At 41.7% G+C, this 21,842-nt stretch overlaps 1 protein-coding gene across 7 annotated transcripts in view; it reads right to left on the reverse strand.

Moving 5' to 3' along the window:
• The window catches only part of SCHIP1 (schwannomin interacting protein 1), a 186,518-nt gene that overhangs the window by 48,959 nt on the left and 115,717 nt on the right, over positions 1-21,842 (reverse strand). The window contains exon 1 of one of the 7 annotated variants that reach the window (XM_069561582.1): positions 16,829-17,112. The exons of 5 other annotated variants lie outside the window; for them this stretch is intronic. In XM_069561582.1, coding sequence (XP_069417683.1) covers positions 16,829-16,858 — 30 coding nt within the window. In that variant the 5' untranslated portion in view covers positions 16,859-17,112. Of the gene's footprint in view, positions 1-3,939; positions 4,466-16,828; positions 17,113-21,842 lie in introns of those variants that run through there. One more of the 7 variants, XM_069561575.1, reaches the window with a different exon arrangement.

Raw genomic sequence — 21,842 nt, forward strand, 5'->3', positions numbered from 1 at the left:
CAACCACACACGGCTGCGGCTGCGGCTCCTTCTGCCAGGAGTAGCCTGGGGACAGAAAGCCAGGCCGGCTTCCCTGTGTTTGCTCTGCTCTGGCATGAAGTGGGAGCCAGTCCTCTGCTGTATTTCATGTTAAATTTTCTTGATTTCCCCACCCCTCCCCTCCACTGGTACAATCTGGATCTATCCCCCGCCCTGAGATGGCATGGGCTGTGCCTTTTCTAGGTCCACACTGGCCATCTGAACGTCCCTCCAGGTGGCATCAATTTCAGGGCAGCCTATTTGTGTGTGTACCCCCACGTGGACTGTAAGCTCCCAGAGGGAAAGCGCAACCTCCCTTCTGTGATCCTGGCCCAAGCACAACGCCAGGGACCCAGGAGGGCTCTTGGTGAGTGACAGCTGAAGGAATCAGGACACTGACCTGTGTGCCTTTGTGTCTTGAAGACAATGGGCTGTGTGACCAAAGGGCCATGTGACCAAAGGGCCAGAGGCTGCTCAGAGCAAGGCAGGGCCATAGTGGACTGAACGTTCACACCTCAGATTCTGCCAAGGTGTAGGCTTTCCTTTCTAGATACTCAGCTACGTTTTCCGTTGAGTACAGTCTTACTACTGCTACTGAATAAACCAGAGGTCCTAAATGAAACATCTTTCTTACCAACAGGACCTTCCCCAAGGAAACGAAACAGATGCATACTCTTTTCCTTCCTCTGCCTGGGTGGAATCTAATTTCAGTCGTTGTAAAATGACCTTTCCTCTGAAGGCTGTTTGCCTGACTTTAAAACAACCTTGTAAAATAATCCCTTTACACAGGGCGGTATTTATTAGTGCAACTGGTATAGGAAATTCTATTGTACCCAGGCAGGGATATACCAATTTTCAAATTGTTTTGGACAACTGACCTCAGAATATAAGGAGGTGAAAGAAGAAGCTACTAAAACTTTTGCTTTTGGTTATATTTTAAACATGTTAGTTTTGAAAATACCTATTTGTGTACAGCAGTCCTCCACATCTACAGATTCTGCATCTGTGGATTCAACCAACCACAGATCAAAAATATTGGGAAAAATACTTCCAGAAAGTTCCAAAAAGCAAAATATGAATTTGCCATGCATCCAGTAGCTATTTGTATAGCATTTACATTGTATTTATAATTATTTATACAGCATTTACACTGTATTAGGTAGTAGTAAGCAAGCTTCCCTGATGGCTCAGTAGGTAAAGAATCTGCCTGCAAAGCAGAAGACACAGGAGACGTGGGTTCAATCTCTGGGTCAGGAAGATCCCCTGAAGGAGGAAAGGCCAACCCACTCTAGCATTCCTGCCTGGGAAATCCCATGGACAGAGAAGTCTGGTGTGCTACAGTCCATGGGGTCACAGAGTCAGACATGACTGAGCACTCAGAGGTTAGAGGTGCTGTAAGTAAACCTGAAGATTGTTTAAAGTATACAGGAGGATGTGTGTGTTACATGCAAATACCATGTCATGCTTGAGCATCCTGGGATTTTAGACTCTGTGGGGATCCTGAAACCAATCCCCCGTGGATACCAAAGGCCTAGTGTATACATTTCATACACACAAGATGGATTTTTACAGCAGTGTATGTGTAATTATGGGGCTTCCCAGGTGGCACTAGTGCTAAAGACTGCCTGCCAATGCAGAAGACATAAGAGACTCAGGTTCAATCCCTGGGTCAGGAAGATCCCCTAAAGGAGGGTGTGGCAACCCACTCCAGTATTTTTAGAGCTTGGAGAATCCCACGGACAGAGGAGTCTGGAGGGCTATGGTCCATAGGGTCTCAAAGAGTTGGCCACAACTGAAGTGACATAGCATGCATGTGTAATTATGAGAGGGATACGTGTATGTTAATGGCTTGGGTTCAAAAACATTTTACTGATAAATATGAGATCAAAAAAAGCCTGCAGACTACTGCTTTATGGCATCTAATTATCTAAGTTTTCTACTTAGTAAACCAAACAGCAAAAAAAAAAAAAAAAAAAAGAAAGAAAGAAAGAAAAGAAAGTTAGAGGGGGAAAAAACTTAGGAAGGTTCTAATTAGGAAAAGTGATTTTTATTTTAGGTAACTTTCTTATCTTTTGTGTTTTAAAGAAGGCCTATATCATCTGGTTTCACTAGACATTCTTAATGAAATGGTTAATAGTATTTTTTTTTAAAGCATAATGAAGCCTTCATAGTTCCATGATATGTATACATTTGAAAGCACTTCGCCGGAGAAAGGCAGATAAAGCTAAAATGACTAGAGAACGACTCTCAGATTTAGGGTCCAGAACGACACATACTGATCTCTGGGTGTTTCCACATCTAGAAGTTTCATCTCGTAGTCTTCTATACTAACCTCTCAGATACAGTTTCTCCTAAAGTCACGCGTGGTGCACTACCGCCTTAGTGAGATAAAGGGTGATACAATGCAACTCTCTTTTGTTGTTGCAGAGGTGTTAAAGCTACTTGAGCATCTCATGTTTGACACTTCAGTCAGCATTGTTATCACGGAGCCCGCAGATCATGGTTCAGTCATTCCTGGCATCTGGGCTCTCTCTGTTTCCAAGCAGATAAAACTACAGTGGTCATTACTTTACTGTTACTGCAGTAGCAAATGGTAGGTCTTTCATTTCTCCTAGGTGAAAACCGACCCACACTTTCCTTTTTGAGAAACTCTGTGACAAAGAAAATGTGACCAGTCCTTTGGCACTGAACACAGAGGCAACATGAGACCTGTGTACTTGTTCTACTGGGCTGGGAAAGTGACTCTGACTTCTGAGCATCCCAAGTATCTTTTGCACACCCACTTCCGGCAGGAGGGGATATCAGAGAAGTGCCAGGGTTTCAGGACTCAGCATTTATCCTCTCGGGCCCTCATTTCCTTTTGGGGATCACAAAGGACAAAACCCACACAGAGCAACACTGTAGGTCATTTAAACCTCTTTTACAAATTAAAGTTTCACTTTCTGAGAAAGAAAAGAAACTATCTGAACTGCCCTAAGAAATAAAGGATATACTTAAACAGCCCCCATACTCACACGCAATTATGCATATAAGATCTAAACTGCCATATTTTACATTATTATATATAAAGATCTATTAAGACAGATAGATCTTCTATCTCAATCTAGGGGAAAAAGAGTGACATATTTGATCAAATTAAAAATTTAGGAGCAAATTCTACTGTTTCAGGTCATCTGCTTCTGAGGGAAAGAGGTCTTTCTTTCTAGGCCCTGATTTTTCATACTGTGCTGTGTCGTGACCTACACTTGACTTACAGGAAATAATAAGGGGGAAGGACATAGTGTTTAGCCTTCTGTGGACAGACAAGTATATACTGGTAGTTTAATTTCATGACCTCACCCATATAACTAAAGCTATTTTTACTTGGGGCTGTTATTATGAAACTATTACCATATAAAACATACCAAAAATATATTTATTGACTTGCAAAAGAAAATGCAAGCAAAGAATTAACAGATACTGTACCAGTTTTTTTTTAAACCCCACACTTCTCTTAGTAAAACTTCAGTTTTCATTGTTTAAAAAGATCAATCTGAAAAAAAAGGTCAAACTTAGAAAGATGGATTAAACATGCTAGTACTTATTTCTTGCAGGTGAACTGTCAACATGTCAATAATTTAAAAATTTATTCCTTTCATAAAAAGCCTAACTAGAAACTAAAAGCATAAGAAGTTTTCTTCAACTTCAGAACAACATGTGTATTCTAGCTACTGCTATAATATATTAATGAATACAAGCTGAAAAAAGCAGAAAGAAGTACTCTCCCAACTTAATGCGTTCGATTCTGTGCATTGAGCTTTCTTGAATATATTATGGCAATGGCCACCAAGTGTGGAATCTGGCCACTCCTCAAGGGTTATCATTCTCCCAGTTAGAAAAATGGTCTGATTGTTTACAAACAAAAGAGCTCTCCCTGCTTACCTTTTTATAATTCCCCTCCATATCCAATGGGGATTCTTGACTGATGATGTCATCCATTCCATCACTGTCCAAATTCATCCTTTTAACTCTTTACAATTGAGAAGTAAGATCCCATGAATCCTGATAGGCTGATGTGCCGTTGCCCAGGACCCTGGTTCCCGCTCATGCTGACATGGAGAGCCAGCTAAGAGTCTGTGTCCGGCTGTGTGTGACCTTGCCCCCTTCTGTCCCAAAGACACCGCCCCAGCCGGCCTCCCTGGTCTGTTCCGCGCTCCGGCACAGGGGCAGCTGCTGTTCTCTAAGGCTTACTCTGCCCTGACACTTGGCTGGTTAAGAGTTCAGCCTTTCCACATCTGCTGTCACCTTCTTCCCCTGAGCGATCCTGCCTGGATGCCTCTCCCCAGCACCTTCTCTACCCTCAATCCAGGAAAAGCCAATTTAACCCCTGAACTTCCCGCTTCAGGGCTGAGTGTGGATAAGAGTTCTGGAGGAAGCCAGCAATCTTATTCTGAACTAGGGATAGAGTGTACGGGATAAAAATAGATGCAAAGCCCTGCCTCGCAGACTTCACTGGCGAGTTAAAAGCCGGGTATTGCATGACAAAACCAAACAGTATAATTTAAAAGTTAACCTGTAAGACAGATGTTTGCCTTTCCCCCCTTGCCGTTTTCCTATAACCAATCATTTCTTCAAATCAGATGTGAAAGTCTCATCTTCAGGGAGAAACCACAGCGCAAGAATGAAATTCTTCTCCAACACAGACAGGGACCCCTCTGCCCATGGAATCATTGCTTGTTCTAGTAATATAGGCAGGAGAAAAAGATCCATCAACTTTTCTCTAAGAGCCGGTGGCCGGCTTTCACAAAAGAGGACGTTCCTTGCTGCTGCTCTTTCTACCCTTTTCCCATGGCTTTTGGCTTTGTTTACTGGCTTTACGTACAGAGAAGGAAAAAGCCCACAGCTGCAGGATGTTTTGATGCAAGAAGCAGGCAAATAAGTGCGCACACAAACACACGAGCCTTGTTATCAAGTTACTACGGCCATAAACTAAAATATATACGCGGTATTGTTTTGAAAGTTACTGTGTGCAGGAGAAACAGGTCAAAGAAGAATTCAAGGGCCAAGGCTCCATTTAGCAGCATAATCTTACAGTCTGACAGGCTTAGACAGGAAGCAGTAATTGTACCAGTCAATAGGTTTTCTAACGTGAATTCTTGACCAGCTTCAACGCTGTTAAGAACAGAGTTCTAGGGCAAAACGCTGTTCAAGATAGCTTTTGGCATCTGTACCTCTGCTGACATGCTCACATCACTTTAGTATTTTCTCTCCACAAATTAAAAAAACAAAATTAATTCGTGGAAGACTTGTAGGATAAAGTTGTCTTAATGTGGTTTTCTGTAGCACTATTTCCATAAAGCAAATACTTTCCTCTACAGCCCCTAACTCAAATCCAAACCCCTGCTTAACTCTACCCTCATCCCCCACCCCAGGTCCTGAGACTGTCTTGCGCCTTTGTCAGACAGTCTGATGGAGTTGTGTCTCCCAAGCCACGCTTGTCTTTGGGCAGGCCTTCTCCCTAGCAGAGACCTCCCCTGTTTTAACTCTCCTCCAGACCCCAGGACCCTTGCTCTGGACAGGGGTCCAAGTACACCCTCCAGGCCTGAGAGGTCATGCTGGTCACTGAGTGCTGCCATATGGTGGGTGTTCCCAAAGCCAAAGAATTTTCCAGAGGTACGGCTTTGGGGTTAAAATAACAGATGCTCGACTTTGAAGGACCCTCTGCATACTAAACTCTGCCAAAGGAGGCTAGTTAAAATGAAAGAAGCACGCATCTTATTACATGATATATATTAACATGCTTCCCAGACGGCACTAGTGCTAAAGAACCCGCTTGCCAATACAGGAGACATAAGGGATGTGGGTTCAATCCCTGGGTTGGGAAGATCCCCAGAGAAGGGAATGGCTACCCACTCTAGTATTCTTGCCTGGAGAATCCCATGGACAGAGGAGCCTGGTGGGCTACAGTCCAGGGAGTCATAGAGTCAGACATGACTGAAGCAACTTAGCACACATGGCATACCCTTTATTGGGGGTTGCTATAGGCTAGGTACTTTACAGGTGCCTCTTACATTTGTCTTCAGTCCTCGCAGGAACCCTCTGATGTAGATATTATTATCAAACTGCATTTCACAGTGGAGTGAGAAACCAGTGAGGCTAGTGACTTCACTTTCACTTTTCATTTTCATGCATTGGAGAAGGAAATGGCAACCCACTCCAGCGTTCTTGCCTAGGGAATCCCAGGGACGGCGGAGCCTGGTGGGCTGCCGTCTATGGGGTCGCACAGAGTCGGACGCGACTGACATGACTTAGCAGCAGCAGCAGCAGCAGCAGCAGCAGCAGCAGCAGCAGCAGCAGCAGCAGCAGCAGCAGCAGCAGCAGAGAACTGCCCCAGCGTGGCAGCTTGCTCACGGTCAGGCCAGAATTTGAAACACAGAATTTGCTTCTGTGGCCCATATTTTAAATGGGTGTGGAGACTGCCTCCTAATGGCTGCCCCTCTAAGAAACAACGGTACCCAACAATAATCAAACGTAGCTTTTAAAAATGATATCACATGCTGACACTATTTTCTAAATCACGTATCTGTAACATTCAGCATGTGTCACAGCTATCCCCTGATGATCAGACCTGAAGGAATGAAATAGAAACTCCTTCATCAATAGTTGTGACTTGACACACTGTACAGGGAACTTTCCTTTCAGGTTTACCCTACTGCTTTTAGACTGATCATGGCTTTTCTCTAACACCGTTACAGTTTCAAGCCTTTCTCTAAGAGGGCAGAACTTTGTGTTATTCATCTTGTTTTTCCCACAGCATCTAGACACCACCTCCCACATGTTAAGTGGACGATGAATAGCTGTTGAATAGATGCATGCACAGAGGAGAAAGGTTTGGGCTGCTTACAATGATTCCTTGGAATGCTGTCCATGGAGGAAATATTAATAGTTTATATGAGTGCTTTTCAACTGAAATCTTTTTTGGAAACCACATACATTTAAGAGGGAAGTAAACATGGGTCTGCTCAGGTTGAAGGAGGGGGCCTACCATGAATTTCAGTGATTTCAGCCTCTTACCTAGGTTAGCATCTAGCCCATTTAGCTATCTATAATCAAGAGCTAACATGCATGTGATTATAAAAATTTATTTATTTATTTGGCTGTGCCACGCAACTTGCGGGATCTTAGTTCCCTGACCAGGGATTGAACCCAGGCCATGGCAGTGAAAGTTCTGAGTCCTAACCATGGGACCACCAGGGAATTCCCAATAAAAATTTAGATATTAGACTTAGTAAAGTACATAAAACTATACATCTAATTATTATCTTTTGACTTTAATTTTAACATGCACGCACACATGCTAAGTTGTTTCAGTCATGTTCGACTCTATGACCCCATAGACTATAGCTGGCTAGGCTCCTCTCTTCATAGGATTCTCCAGGCAAGAATACTGGAGTGGGTTGCCATGCCCTTCTTCAGGTTTTAACAAGGTGGCCTTAAATATACAGTTAAAAGGACTGAACTCTCAATATTAACTATGTATATGTATAAATATATTCAAATTAATTTATATGCACCAATAATATATTGACCACATACATATATGTGTGTATATATATATATATATGCATATACATTTATCGGAGAAGCCAATGGCACCCCACTCCAGTACTCTTGCCTGGAAAATCCCATGGACGGAGGAGCCTGGTGGGCTGCAGTCCATGGGGTCGCTGGGAGTCGGACACGACTGAGCGACTTCATTTTCACTTTTCACTTTCATGCATTGGAAAAGGAAATGGCAACCCACTCCAGTGTTCTTGCCTGGAGAATCCCAGGGACAGGGGAGCCTGTTGGGCTGCCGTCTATGGGGTCACACAGAGTCGGACACGACTGAAGCAACTTAGCAGCACATTTATAATCAATTCCCTTTGGAGAAGGGCATCTCAAAATCCAAGATGAAAATTTCCCAGCTATACAACAGGAACAAGGGTTAGTCCCAAGAAAGTAATAAAAACCATTCTCCTCCTCTACCCCCTATATCTTTTCTTGGCAAAAGTGATCCTCTACTAAGTACTATATAGAGACAAGTGATAAAACACCTTCTTTTAAAAGTTGGTCTCCAGTGGTGATGAATGTATTTTGCGCCCTCCCTAAGTGAGTGCTCAGGACACAGGCTCGTAGCCTAGATCCATTCCAGAAGGAGCTGTGTCATTACTATCTGGATGGCTTGTGCCAGCTTAAAATATATCCTATCTTCATGTCACATGGACTGATCTTTGGTGCTTTCTAGAGCTTTGCTCTGTGTCCTCTAGCCACAGCATCCACATCACCTGGGAGCGGACAGGAGTTCCCACCCCAGACCTATTGAATCAAAACCTGCAGTCTTACAAGAGCTCTAAGATTTTTGAGGGTACTTTACATTTCAGAAGCATAGCTTGAGACCTTGAAAAAATTCAGTATAAGCCATTATCTTATTTTTGATCATATTTCTAGGCTTGGTGGTAAGACACAGACTTTACATGCTTGGGATCAACACTGTAATTGATTTCACTTCCAACTGGTTCAAACGAATACAGGAAATGAAAAAACAAAACATCACCTTAGAACACTTGAGCTGAACTTAATGTTTGGTGGTTTTGTAGCAGCCATGCACAAACAAGAGAACAGTCAGTCATGACCTTACAGAGAATTTCTCCTGGTTTCTTCTTTACCAGGCTTCCCTGGTGGCTCAGACAGTGAAGAATCTGCCTGCCATGCAGGAGACCTGGGTTCGATCCCTGGGTCAGGAAGTTATCCTGGAGAAGGGAATGACTACCCACTCTAGTGTTCTTGCCTGGTGAATCCCATGTATAGTGGAGCCTGGACATGACTGAATGACTGAATCTTTCATTTCCTCTACTGCTGCCCTCTCAAAAATGAACTCTGCCTGCAAAACATGGGGCCAGATACTAATGCTTCCTCTTAGAAAAGGTACACAGAGCCACTTACAATCCCTGAGGTTGAAAGGGCCTCTGCTTACCCCCCCTGCCACGAAATTCAAGGACCAGAATGGAGAGCTTCAGTTTCCTGTCAAGCCATAATTTGAACTGTGAGGCGCATTGGTCACGTGAGCTAATGCTTTTAAATGATCATTATCGGCCACTGGTGGAAATTATTGACTCTGAGAACACAGACCGCATTACTGGGAAATCACTTATGCCCTGTCAAAAGATCTTCCTATTCTTATTAATGGAAACTCTTATTTCATCCTGATTAACCCTTTAGCTTTCCACCGCCTCTCCTCCAGCCTAGCCTCCAAATTCCATGTGCTACACAAACCGACACTGATTTATAATCTTTTTTAAAATTATTTTTTTCTTCTGTGCAGTATTTATCTAAATTTGCTTTGCTTTTCAACTAAGGTATTCTGATAGCTAGATAAACCATGAAAATCTGCATACTGTTTTGCAGAGGACTTTTCATTGTAGATTTAAAATGTTAAACTAATGGCATTGGGAGTGTGCAGAGGAGGAGGTTAAAACGTTGGAAGGGACAGAGTGTCAATCATTTATCCATATCAGAAAAAGGGAGGACAACAGGCATCAAGCTTTCCACCTATCTGAAGACCTGAGTATGAGAAACACCGACTATGGTCACTTGGCTGGCAATGGCACAGCTTCAGAGGGGGACCGTTGTTAATGCCCTCATTATGTTTTTCTGTGCTCTTAGCATTCTTTCCCCCTTAATGGCTCTCCTACGCTGATTGTCACTAGGCCTTTGGATGACTGTTTTCTTCTGAATTCGAGCAATTTTGTCAAAGTCCTTTCTATTTCAGGAAGCTTGGTAATTTCTGATGCTTCCACACAGTGCTCAGGGGAATACTAAGTACATCAAGATTTCACATTTTCCCTTGGTACAGAGAATATAAATAAATAATGGAATACGATGCTATTAATCCTGAGCTTCTGCATGTGAAGTCTTAGTTACCCAAGACTGTGCGTGTGTGCGTGTGCGTATATGCACGTGTGTTTGTGTGTGTGTGTGTGAAGGTGAGGTCTCTGCTCTCCATGCAAGCACTGACATGTATCATAGCAATGTGCCCATTTCCTTCCAATCCCCCACCACCACTCTCTTTCCAAGAGAAAATACTAGACTTTTGGCTTAAAATATGCATTGCACATTTATTTCTTAAAATCATTTGAGTCTAAATCATGATGTTTGAGGCTCCCAGTGCTACTTTAAATAGGAATGATGTGCTTGTACTAAATTTCTGTTTCAGATCAGGCCCATACTGAAACCCTGTTAAAATGATTTTTTCCCCTCCCATCTGCGTACTTATCACTGTGCTCCTTTTGTGGTAAAACATATACATTATATTTTCAGATATACGGCCTAAAAACAAGTACAGATGAATTTATATCCAGAACTATTTTCTTAATTTTTAAGGTGATAAACATGTTATTCCCTCCTCAGACAAACACACCGTATCTCAACAAGGCAAAATACAACTGTACCCCCAGCCAGGCAAAACAATGAAGACAAAGTATTCCTCAACACTCCAGGGAAAAAAATTCTCCAATCAAATAAAAACCTATACAACAAGACATAAAAATAACTTTATTGAACTTTTATTTTACTCATTTATTTTTCATTGAACTTATATTTTAAAAGCCTGTATCAAACAGTACACTAAATGCTTTGAAATTCCCCTTTCTATTAGGACAGTATATTTTTTTTTCCCTGCTGTGGGTGAAACTAGGCTTAAATTGAGTGGAATCTTAAATAAAGTCAAATTTGATACCTTGTTTTCTCATTCACAGGAAGAGGGGACTGGAAAATGAGCCCTCTCTTGGCCTGGCGCCAATGGGGACAGACTATATTTCCTTTCTTTTGTTAACCAGTAAATAACCCACTAGAGAGACTTCCTTGGCAGTCCTGTGGTAAGGACTCTACGTTTCCAATGCAGGGGCCGAGGTTTCCATCCTTGGTCAAGTAACTAAGATCCCAAATGCCATTCACAGAGGCCAAAAAAAAAAACCAAAACAAAACAAAACCCCACTAGAATCGGCATGGAGGTCTGTTTACTACTTTCTCCCAGCAAGAGCTTCTTAAGATATCTTGATGTACTACTTAAATTGATACACTCCCTAGTTTTATCATTTGAGACCAATATAGGACACCTTTCATTCTAGGTGATGGGTACAATACTTCAATTGGGCTGAAACATCTTGCCCAAGGAATATTTGGTGTTTCAGGAGGCAGTAAAATGATCCCTCTATATGGTAAGAAGATTTATGAAAACTTTGCAAAATTCAGTATATTAAGAAAGGTGTCTTGAGGATGACTACTGGCTTCCACTGACCACTAGTGTTTTGAAGAAGTGCTTGGGACAGACCACGAGGTTCACCTTGGGGAACCTCTCTTGGTGAAGGAGAAGTAGGTGTGGCGGTATATTCTTAACAATTGTCTCTGGGAAGGGTGGGGGTGTGTGTCTCTTTCATTTTGTTCCTTGCACAATGTCCCTCATCTCAGCACATGGGATGGCAACTGGGCAAGAGGCTCATAAGCCACATACGAGGAGTAGAAATTTTCATACTTCCCGTATTTTCTTTAGGATAAATTTCCAACTCCTTTGCCTGGCATTCAAGGCCTAACTATGAGAACTTCCCTGGTGGTCCAGTGGCTAAGACTCTGATCTCCCAATGCAGGGGGATCACCGTCACCCACCCCCAGTTGCAATGCACAGATCTGAGCTCCTCTCTGGTATTATGAAGCAAACTCCTCATCCTGGGGACTCAGAACAGGACCAACTGCAGAAAATCCAATCAGTCCAACACACATTTACGGAACACACACCTTTCTTATGGAATACACAATCTGTGTATAGGGCAGGAAATGAAAATCAGGCGTTTGTCCTCAAGGAGCCCGTTTTCTAACCGGGGAGGCAGACTTATATGTCACTAGCTGTAAATGGGTTCTTATAGAGGTAAAAACAAAATGCACTGAGAAGGAGAAAGTTTCCTGATGGAAGTGACATGAGCCTCAGAGTGCATCAGCTTGCAACAGGCAGAAGCAGGGACACGGGTGGCAGGGATTCCAGGCTGAGGCAGCACAGCAAAGAAAAAGGACTGACGGCTGTGTTGGGGCAGGAGGACAAGGTGGGGAGGGAGGAGTGTTTCTGTCCAGGGTTCAGATCATGGCCTTTTTTTTAAAAAAATAAATAATTAATATATTTTTAGTATTTATTTATTTATTTGGCTGTGCTGGGTCTTAGTTATGACACAATGGATCTTCAATTTTCAATGTAGCATGTAAGATCTTTAGTTTCAGCATGTGAATTCTTAGTTTTGGCATATGGGATCTAGTCCCCAGGGATCAAACCCAGGCCCCCTGCATTGAGAACATGGAGTCTTAGCCACTGGACCACCAGGGAAGTCCCCATGATTAGGCCTTAAATGCCATGCAAAAGTTTATCCTAAAGAAAATGGGGAAGTATGAAAATTTCCACTCTGCTTCTTCAAGATCAGGTGTGCATGTGAAGAAAAGTCTCTTTATGCTCCCAAGGGAGGAAAAAGATGAGAGTCATTCACATACCATTTTACATTTTTTCTCTTTCATTTCTACTGGAGCTGAGAACATGAGGGTGTGGTTTATATCTGTAGTGGTCATAAAGGAATTTAAGCAACGGAAAGAAAGGGATAAAAGTGTGTCACTGGTTTTATATACAGATTAATCCCCAAAACTGACTGCAGGGAAAGAGCAGAAAATCTTTGGGAGTTTTTAAGCAAAATGGACCCTTTGACCTAAGCTTGTGCTTTCAAGTTAACAGTATTTTGACACTTTCTATCAGAGATCGTATAGAGGAATCTGGTCTCCTAAAGGCTGCCAGGCCCGAAGCTGTGGGCAAGCTGTGGGCTCTTTCCTGAAGAGACTGGCTTTTTCCCAAGACTGGAAAATGGAGGTCGATAGCTCTGTCTTTTAACACGGCTACAACTGAAAAAGACAAGACGTGCCTCAGTAACCTCTGTGCTAATGTAAATCCTGCGAGGGAGAAAAGTACACAAAGATGACGACAACCTGAGAAACTTTAAAAATAAAACAACCATGAAAAATTCTGCCAGAGAATTTCTCTCTGAACATCCCCCCCCCGCCCTGGCCCGTTCCCAGATGAAGTTGTTCATAGCATGGCACATCCATCCACCTCCAACAGGGGGTTCAAGCTCTAGGAAGCAGTGAAACTCTTTTTCAAAACAATCATCTCTTTGGAAAAGTTATACCTGAGGATCAGTTATACTCTCTATATCAGCAATAAATAACTGGGAAGTGAAGCAATGCATGGTTTCCTGGGGCTGCTTTATAATCTTCACTGAGCCCTTTATGTAAACATTGGGAGAAAGTGGCTCTTGATTCACGGTAACTGACTTGTTGATGCAGAAAGGTGGCCTCTGGCAGGGACCTGCCAACTCTCATGCCAGGATGTTAACAAGAAAAAATACCATTTCACAGATGAGAAAAGTAACAAAAAATAAAGGGATAATCTGATTCTAAGACACTGAAATCAGGGCATGTTGATGGCAGGGAGTTGGAATAGGAATAGGATTGAAAATCATCCCAGTGGCCATCAAAGTGTAAGAAACCACAATGCTATAGAGTGTTTACAGTGCCTTTTTTCTTACTCAATTTTACATATAAGTCACATCTGTCCGTATTATTTGAGAGCTTGTTCTTAGCACTGAGAGAGCAGATGGACACAAACCTAAAAATCCTTGTCCTCGCGGAGCTTCTGTGGAGTAAGGAAGACAGAAAATAGACAAAAATGTAGTCTGATAGGCTTCCCAGGTGGCACAGTGGTAAAGAATCCATCTGCCAATGCAGGAGATGTGGGTTCAATCCCTGGGTCAGAAAAATCCCCTGGAGGAGGAAATGGGAACTCATTCCTGTATTCTCACTTGGAGAATCTCATGGACAGAGGAGCCTGGCGGGTTACAGTCCATAGGATCGCAAAGAGTCAGACGTGACTGAGCGACTGAACACAGCCCAGCCCATGTAGTCTGATGGATGGTGATGAATGCCAAATATAAAATAAAGTGTTCTAGAAAGACTGGGATAGAGTTGGGGAATTGGAAGCTGACACAGAAAGTCCAGAGGAGGCCTTCACAAGAAGGTGACAAGTGAGAGTAGGCAGTGGGGGTGGCCAACAGGACCAATGCCTGATGCCTGGGTGAATCTGAATTTCAGGTAGAAGTGAACAACTTTTTAGTATAAACATGCCCCAAACAGGGCAGATTGCTTGCTAAACCTGCAACCACCTGGGCTCCCTGGGGAGGAGCACATACCAGGCAGGAGGGACAGCAGATCCAGGAAGCATGAGAAGAGGGGGTGAAGGGGCGGAGGGGGTGGGAGGGGAGAGGAATCAGGGGTGAGGTGATGTAAGACCCCTGGGGCCCCTGGTGGGATGTGGGCTTTTATGCCGAGGAGGAGAATTATGAGATGGTTGCAGGCTCTGATTTCGGTCTTGAGAGAGCATTTGGATTCTGCATTGAACACAGACCACAGAGCAGGGGCAAGGGCAGTAGTCTCGAGACTGCTATTGCTCAGAAGATGATGATGGTGACGACAAAGCTAACAGCAACACACACCCAGACATGCGCACCAAATTATCCAACTAAGTCTGAGGGGAATGGCCTCCGAAGCCCCGCCTCTGTGCTTCCACTGAAGAGGGTGTGGGTTCCATCCCTGGTCAGGAAATGACCATATGCCAAAAAAAAGAAGAGGGGACATATGATACCTATGGCTAATTCATGTTGATACTTGGCAGAAAACAACAAAATTCTGTAAAGCAATTGTCCTTCAATTTAAAAAAACAAAATCAGATTAAAAAAAAAGACACTGTGGTGTACATTATGGATGAAAGGAATCAGTCCTACAAATAAATTCCTTCTACTCACTAAGATGCTAATCTAAGGACTTTTGTTTTAACCGCTCTACTATCATCCTTAAGAACAGATAAATAAATAAGCAAGCCTTCATCAGAAAAGGGGACATTCCTAAAAACCATCGTTGTTGTTATTACCAGAACTTAGAGGAACTGCACTTTCAGAATCTGTGGTGTCAGGTGGGTTCTGAAACTAAGGTTTCCAAGTAGGAGTGAGACATGGCTTCAAGGCTAGTGTTTCTTTATTTGCTGAGTTATGAACAGAGGGAGACAGACACATAAAGTTCTATAAAACCCCATGGAGATGTAGAATCTATTGCCTATGACCACCTGCCTAATGGACATAATTTTATTCTAAAAATAAGCAATAAATACTTCAAAAACTATTGAACACACAATCAGTGTTATATATTGTAGTTCATATAAAAGAAAATCAATCCTCCAGAAGGCTAAAATACCCCTCCCCTCCTGATGGCACTGCTGATATCTGACCAATCTGTGACTTGTAAAACCAGTGACTCCATGTTCAACCAAATGAAAAGATATAGGGAATAATCTCGTAGCATCTTGCCTTCAAAAAAATGACATTACATAGCTTCTCGAAAAAGCGAGCAGAAACATGATTTTAATTATTATAGTAATTTAACCACCTGGAGCCACGCCATAGGTGGGTTAGTCTCTCCATAAAAGTCAACACTCTCCACTCCCCCACTGTATTCTGTGTAAGTTTTGTTGTTTCCTCAGCATCATGACCCTTTTCTCATGCGTGGTAAGAACTCCTATGAAGCATAAATCTTGTTATCTAGGATCTATGGACCTAAATGGACTATAAGATGAAAATACTGTAAGACAAGCCCACAATTACAAAATTCCAATTATTAACCAGAGAAAAAAGTGGGTAAACATATTTTCTAGACATACATTACTTAGCTGAGAAACGACTGCTGTGAGTCTTGTGAGATGTACTATTCTGCCCGCATACATTCACTACTGTGAAATCCGACCTTCTGAGAAACACCTGCTGGTCTCAGGTATCTTACCTCACACAAGGAAGAGGCATTGTTAAATTAGAGAAATGGTCCCTTGGAGCTTCTAAACTTGGTCAGTTTGAGTAATAACCTGATATTGACTACTCAGGACTTGGACTAGCCGTGCTTACTGCTGCAGAGAAATTTCTCTGAGAACCTTCTCGTTGTCTGTTTACAAGGAGGATATTTTCAGTGTTGCTTCCACAGTTCGAGTCACACTCTAGAACTGGTCTTTTGAGATCCTCTAAGTGTTTACTTCGAAACTCCAGACAGAAAATTAAGGACAGAGATGAGTACATGTTACTAAAAATTTCCTATTTGGAGTTTTTTTACGCATGTTGGTACCTTAATTCTTATTTACTAGTCATTTAAAACAACATACTAGTAAAAATAAGTTTGGAGAGACAAGTGCAACTTTAAATGTCAAGTGCATACCAGCTGGTGTTTGAAAATTTCTCAGATCATCAATTATTACTTCCGATTTACATAATTTCCTTCAAGATAATCCTAAAAACTGTGCCTCCTATGCAATGAGCAAAAATATTTTTCCCTTTTATCTATGTGAAATTCCACCCAGATTTTTCTTCTCCAAAGCCCCTTAAATTCAAAGTTGAATGCGATTTCTCTTATTTTGCAGAGACATACAGAATGTGCAAGACACAGATCACCTCAGCGGATTTCACATATGCTTTAAAGGCCAAGAAGCAGAGTTTTCTGCCCCATTACTCCCCAGAAAATCTAATTACAATTCAGATACTGTATGTGATGGAGGCCAGGAGTGTAGGATGGCAAAATCCCGTGAAAACCCGGAAAGAGGCAACCTGCTGCTCTGGACGAGGAAGGCCTCCTCTCCCAAAGGATGCCGGCCTCACGATCAGGCTTTAAATCTTACCTGATACGAACAGTTCTCCTGATGTACCATCTCAGTGCATCCTAGGGAGCAGACCCCAAAGCAGGACTGCTCAGCGAGGCTGCGGAGGGAAAGCGCGGAGCATCCACTGGCTGAGAGAACGCCCTGGGAAGGCAGGGGCTCCCCGCAGATTAAAATGGATGCTGTTTCGCTGATCAACCTGCGCAGTGGCACTGCCTGCGCTGGGAAGCGCGCAGCGAGCCGAGCTGCTCTCCTCGGAAACCAGCAGTAAGGCTTACAAACATGGAGCTAGGACCGGGCTGGGGGAGGGGGCGCGCTCATCACTGGCACAATCAGCCAATTATATTATCGGCACAAAGAAAAGGATCAGTCTGGGGCTGGTGTGACCTTCTGGTGCTTTATGAAGGCAGTTAACTGATGTGGAAACATTCTAGTCCTCATTAAAGGGAAAAAGGCCAGCGAGGGAGAGGGAGAGAGGCAGACACAAATCAATGTTGCAGTTGAACATTTCTAACCTCCGGCATCATCCTTCCTGCCCACTGATGTTGCTTGCCTGGTGCTTATGAAACGAGAGCCCTTAAGGATCATTTCAGAACTTTGAACAAGCGAAAGGGAAAACAATCCATTCTGAATTTTGACACCGAAGAGGTGTTCTCTGTGTTGCGTGTTTGTCAACTTTATAGCTAAAATGAGGGCCTTCATTCTTTTTAAAAATATTATTTTGGAATTCTTTTGATATTCTGCCCATTTTTGGTTCTTATCTGCTTTTTAAGTCAAACAGAAGAAGATGAAATAATTATTCCCATAACTTTTTAGGGAGAGGGCTTATTAAAGTATTAAAGTCGGTATAATTCATTTCATGAAAATGAAATTAAAGGGCAAGTTTTTTTAAGGCCATATATATATATATATATATATATAAATATAACCCAGTGCTATGACTTGAATATATAGACACCCTCAATATATACAGCAATATGATCCTAGAAACAGACCATTCCATGTAAGTGACCATAATAGAAAGGATTCTGGACTTCCAGATAGTAATCAAAGGACACACAAGTTGAACCATACATATCTCTGGTAAAAAGAGGAGCCAGTTTTGGACTTCTTCGGGGCCGTTGTAGGATTTTAGTTTATAAGGAGGAACAACTAGGCCTATAAATTCTTAAAGCTTTAATGATAGAAAATTTAAAAAATAAACACAATGAAATTTCCCTGTCTATATTTCTCAGTTGCCATAGGCAACTCGTTTTGTTGTTTCTTAATAAAAACAAATGGTTCTCAAAATGATGCTCAAACAAATGGAACCCAGTAAAATCTTGACTGCATTTAAACCAAGTTTAAAAACATTCTTAAGCTATTTTGCTATATCTATCTTCTTCAATACTCTTTTTAATAACTGTAAAGTCTTCATTATGCTATTAATAAGAAAAACAAGTGCTGTTGCCTGATGAGTGGGATCCACACATTTGACAAGTTTTCATATCAAACTCAGTCTTAGGGAGTGCCGAGCGTTTGTGTTAAGGATGTTTGGCGAAATATTTTTAATTTTATAACTTAACAACATTTCTGTTGCTTGGAAAGAGAAAAACCTATTTTTCTGTATGTTCTTAATTTTCATGACTTGAGATTCTGACAGGAGAGAAGTTGGCTGAGTTCAATTACAGAGACACATTCACAAGCCTGGCTTCAGCTTCCTGGTTAAGACAGTGGAAAGGCGACAGGAAAGACCCAGCTGGTGATCTCACAGGCTGCCATTTCCGCATAGGCTCGTTGGGTTCCAAGGAAAAAGCACTCTGGACACGCACCCTGCCAAACTCGAGGGCCTGGAATCTAGGAGATAGCTAGGCCACTAACATGTACAAGACCTCTTAGGCTAGCCTGTTGGCAGGTGGTCCAATGAGAGCTTGATGAACGAAGCCGACAGCTGAGCTAGATGGTGAGTCTTCTTAAAAACAAAAGAGGACAGAAAGTCTTCAGCGAAAGCAAACAACAGGCAATATATCCCCATCCTAAATTTCATTCCTCCCTCTTGAGCAATCAATCCATATAGGACAGAGACAGAGGCTGCTTTGTGGAGTGCCTTGCTATACAACTGCGCAGATGAAGGCTCTGGAATCTGAAGTATGTGCAAGGAAAAGTAAGCCAAAGTTCCTTTGCAAGGTAGCAAATAAGATGAAATGGAAATCTTATGCTTGATATAGAAGGCACAGTCGCAACTTTCCAAGACAGAACAGCTTTACTCCAAAGGCTGCTAAAACTTTACTCAGGTTACTACTTTGACAATCTAGGACCCTAAGACTCAGGAACATGCTTTCAAGCTATACAAGGCCTAAAAAGTTGCTTTCTGGACTCTGTTCTCTTCTGAAAACTGAAAGCTTTGGAATATATTACATAAACTTCTAAAGACATTTATCATGTGTTGTTTAAAAAAAAAAAAAAGCCTAAACATGATCCCACTCTTCACAGTTGCTGTTCCATAAATAGTGGAAGTGACTCAGAGGAGTCACTATGAAAGCTATGGGGAGAACAGATTTCTGACAATTGTCTCCCAAATCCTGTCAAAAAGCCCTCTCAAGAGGTATAAACAAGATTTTAAAAAAAAAAGGAATATATCAAGCAAGCTTCCTTCTATAGTCATTCATTGGAAAGGACTTAGTGTTATAATTTAAATTATGATTTGCTAGTACAAAAAACTAAACAGAAATCAGCTATTCCAAGAACACATAAGCTAGAATAACTTACCAAGATACAGTAACATTTATTATTTTTGGACTAAAAAATATTGATGAACTGTTTAATATACTTCTGTATGTAGCATAGAGATGCTTTTTGTTTTCTTCTCAGGTCTTCACAACTTTTCTTCCCAGAGAAAGTATTGGGTTTCAGATTTAGATGGGGACTTCAGAGATAAACTGTTATTTCCCAGATATGGACACTCAGGCCTAAGAGAGTGGTGACATGCTCAAGAACATAAATCTTCCAGCAATGGCAGTAAGAAGAAAAAAAACCCTCCAGATTTTCTTGTGAGTGAGTCCATGTAAAAAATGCTAAATGAGGGCCACAGGATTTGAAGAAATAAACCCCTTTTGACTGAACTAATGTAGGCTGGCCTTGAAATCAAAATCTATGGTAAGGTAAGAGAGAGGCAGCAGGGTGGTTCGACCTAAAACTGAATTCAAGGTATGTTTTAAAAGAAGAAAAATTAGACTATTGCCTCATTAAGCCACTTTTCCTGTTTCTTCCACAAAGCAAACTATTATGTCTTTAAATCCTGAAAAGTACTTTTTCATTTGTGGCAATTAATAGCAACAGAATGAAGATGACCGGCAGACACAGGAAAGATGGTCAGCATCACTAATCATCAGGGGTATACAAATCAAAATGATAATGAAATATCACTTCACATCTATCAGAATGGCTGTCATCAAAAAGACAACAAATAACAAGTGTTGGAGAGGATGTGGAGAAGGGAACCCTTGTGTACTACTGGAATGTAAACTGGAGCAGCCAGTGTGAAAAAGAGTATGGGGAGTTCTCAAAAAAATTAAAAATAGAACTACCATGTGTTGTGCTGTGCTCAGTCACTCAGCCATGTCCCACTCTTTGCAACCTCATGGACTGTAGCCTGCCAGGCTCCTCTGTCCATGGGGATTCTCCAGGCAGGAGTACTGGAGTGGGTTGCCATGCCCTCCTCCAGGGCATCTTCCCAACCCAGGGATCGAATCTAGGTCTCCCGCATTGCAGGTGGATTTTTTAATATCTGAGCCACCTGGGAAGCCCATATGATCCAGCAATTCCACCTCTGGGTATTTTCCCCAAGAAAATAAAAACACTAATTCGAAAAGACATATGCACGCTTATGTTCACTGTAGTGTTATTTACAATAGCCAAGATTTGTGTCCATCGACAGATGAATGGATAAAGAAGCTGCAGCGTGTATATATACACATATATATATGTATATATATAAAACTCAGCCATAAAAAAGAAGGCAGTTTTGCCATTTGTGACAACATGGATAGATCTAGAGGGTATTATGTTCAGTGAAATAAGTCAGACAAAGGCAAATCCTGTATGATTTTATTTATATGTGGAATCTAAAAAACAAAACAAATGAACAAACAGAACTAAAGAGAAACAGACTCATAGCTACAGAGAGTAAACAGGTGGTTGCCACGGAGAGTGGGTAGGGATTGAAAGAAAAAAAAGGTAACTATATGAAGTAATGAATGCTAATTAGCTTCATTGTGGTGATCACATCACAATGTATGTTAATAGGAAACTATCACATTGTACCCCTTAAATATATACAAATTTTGTCAATTATACCTCAAGAAAGCTGAAGAAAAGATTAAAATAAATTTTTGCAATGGGAACAGAATGATGGGGTGTTTCAGATAGTAAATATAGTAGTAAAAAGTCACATCTGCAGATCATCTGAGCATACAGTTTCAAGAGTGAACTACTGGGGTCAGGGACTGACTTGGGAAAGGTATAAGAGAACTTTCTGGCACAAGCTGAATGACTTGAAAGGGCTTGGCTTACAGAGGAGTATATGTTGTCAAAACCCATTGAATAAAACATTTAAGATTTGTACATTTCATTGTATGTCAAATGTACCTGAAAAGAATAAAAATGATCTGGTTAATGATATGCAGCTGAAGTATTTCGGGGGCAGTTTAGTGATACCTTCCTTTGAAATGCATCAAATAAATGAGATGAATGAATGGAAAGATAACTGGAAAGCTGTGCCAATCAAGTTTAGTAAAACAGTAATTGTAGAATCTGGATGGTGCATAAATGAATAGTCACCTAAAAAACTTTTCAATTTGAAAAGCTTTGTAATGAAATATTATGGAAAAAAGGAAGGTATTGGGGGGATGGGGAAGATGAACAAGAAAGTCATTGTTTTAAGCAATAACTTTTAAGCTTTTCCTTAGGAACTTGCAGAAAGCAGGTAGACATTGTATTGGATTGGCTCCCCCCACCCAAAAACATTATTAAGGTTTTTCCGTAAGATGACACAGAA

Source organism: Ovis canadensis, chromosome 1 (genome assembly GCF_042477335.2).
Source record: "Ovis canadensis isolate MfBH-ARS-UI-01 breed Bighorn chromosome 1, ARS-UI_OviCan_v2, whole genome shotgun sequence".
Classification (NCBI taxonomy): domain Eukaryota; kingdom Metazoa; phylum Chordata; class Mammalia; order Artiodactyla; family Bovidae; genus Ovis; species Ovis canadensis.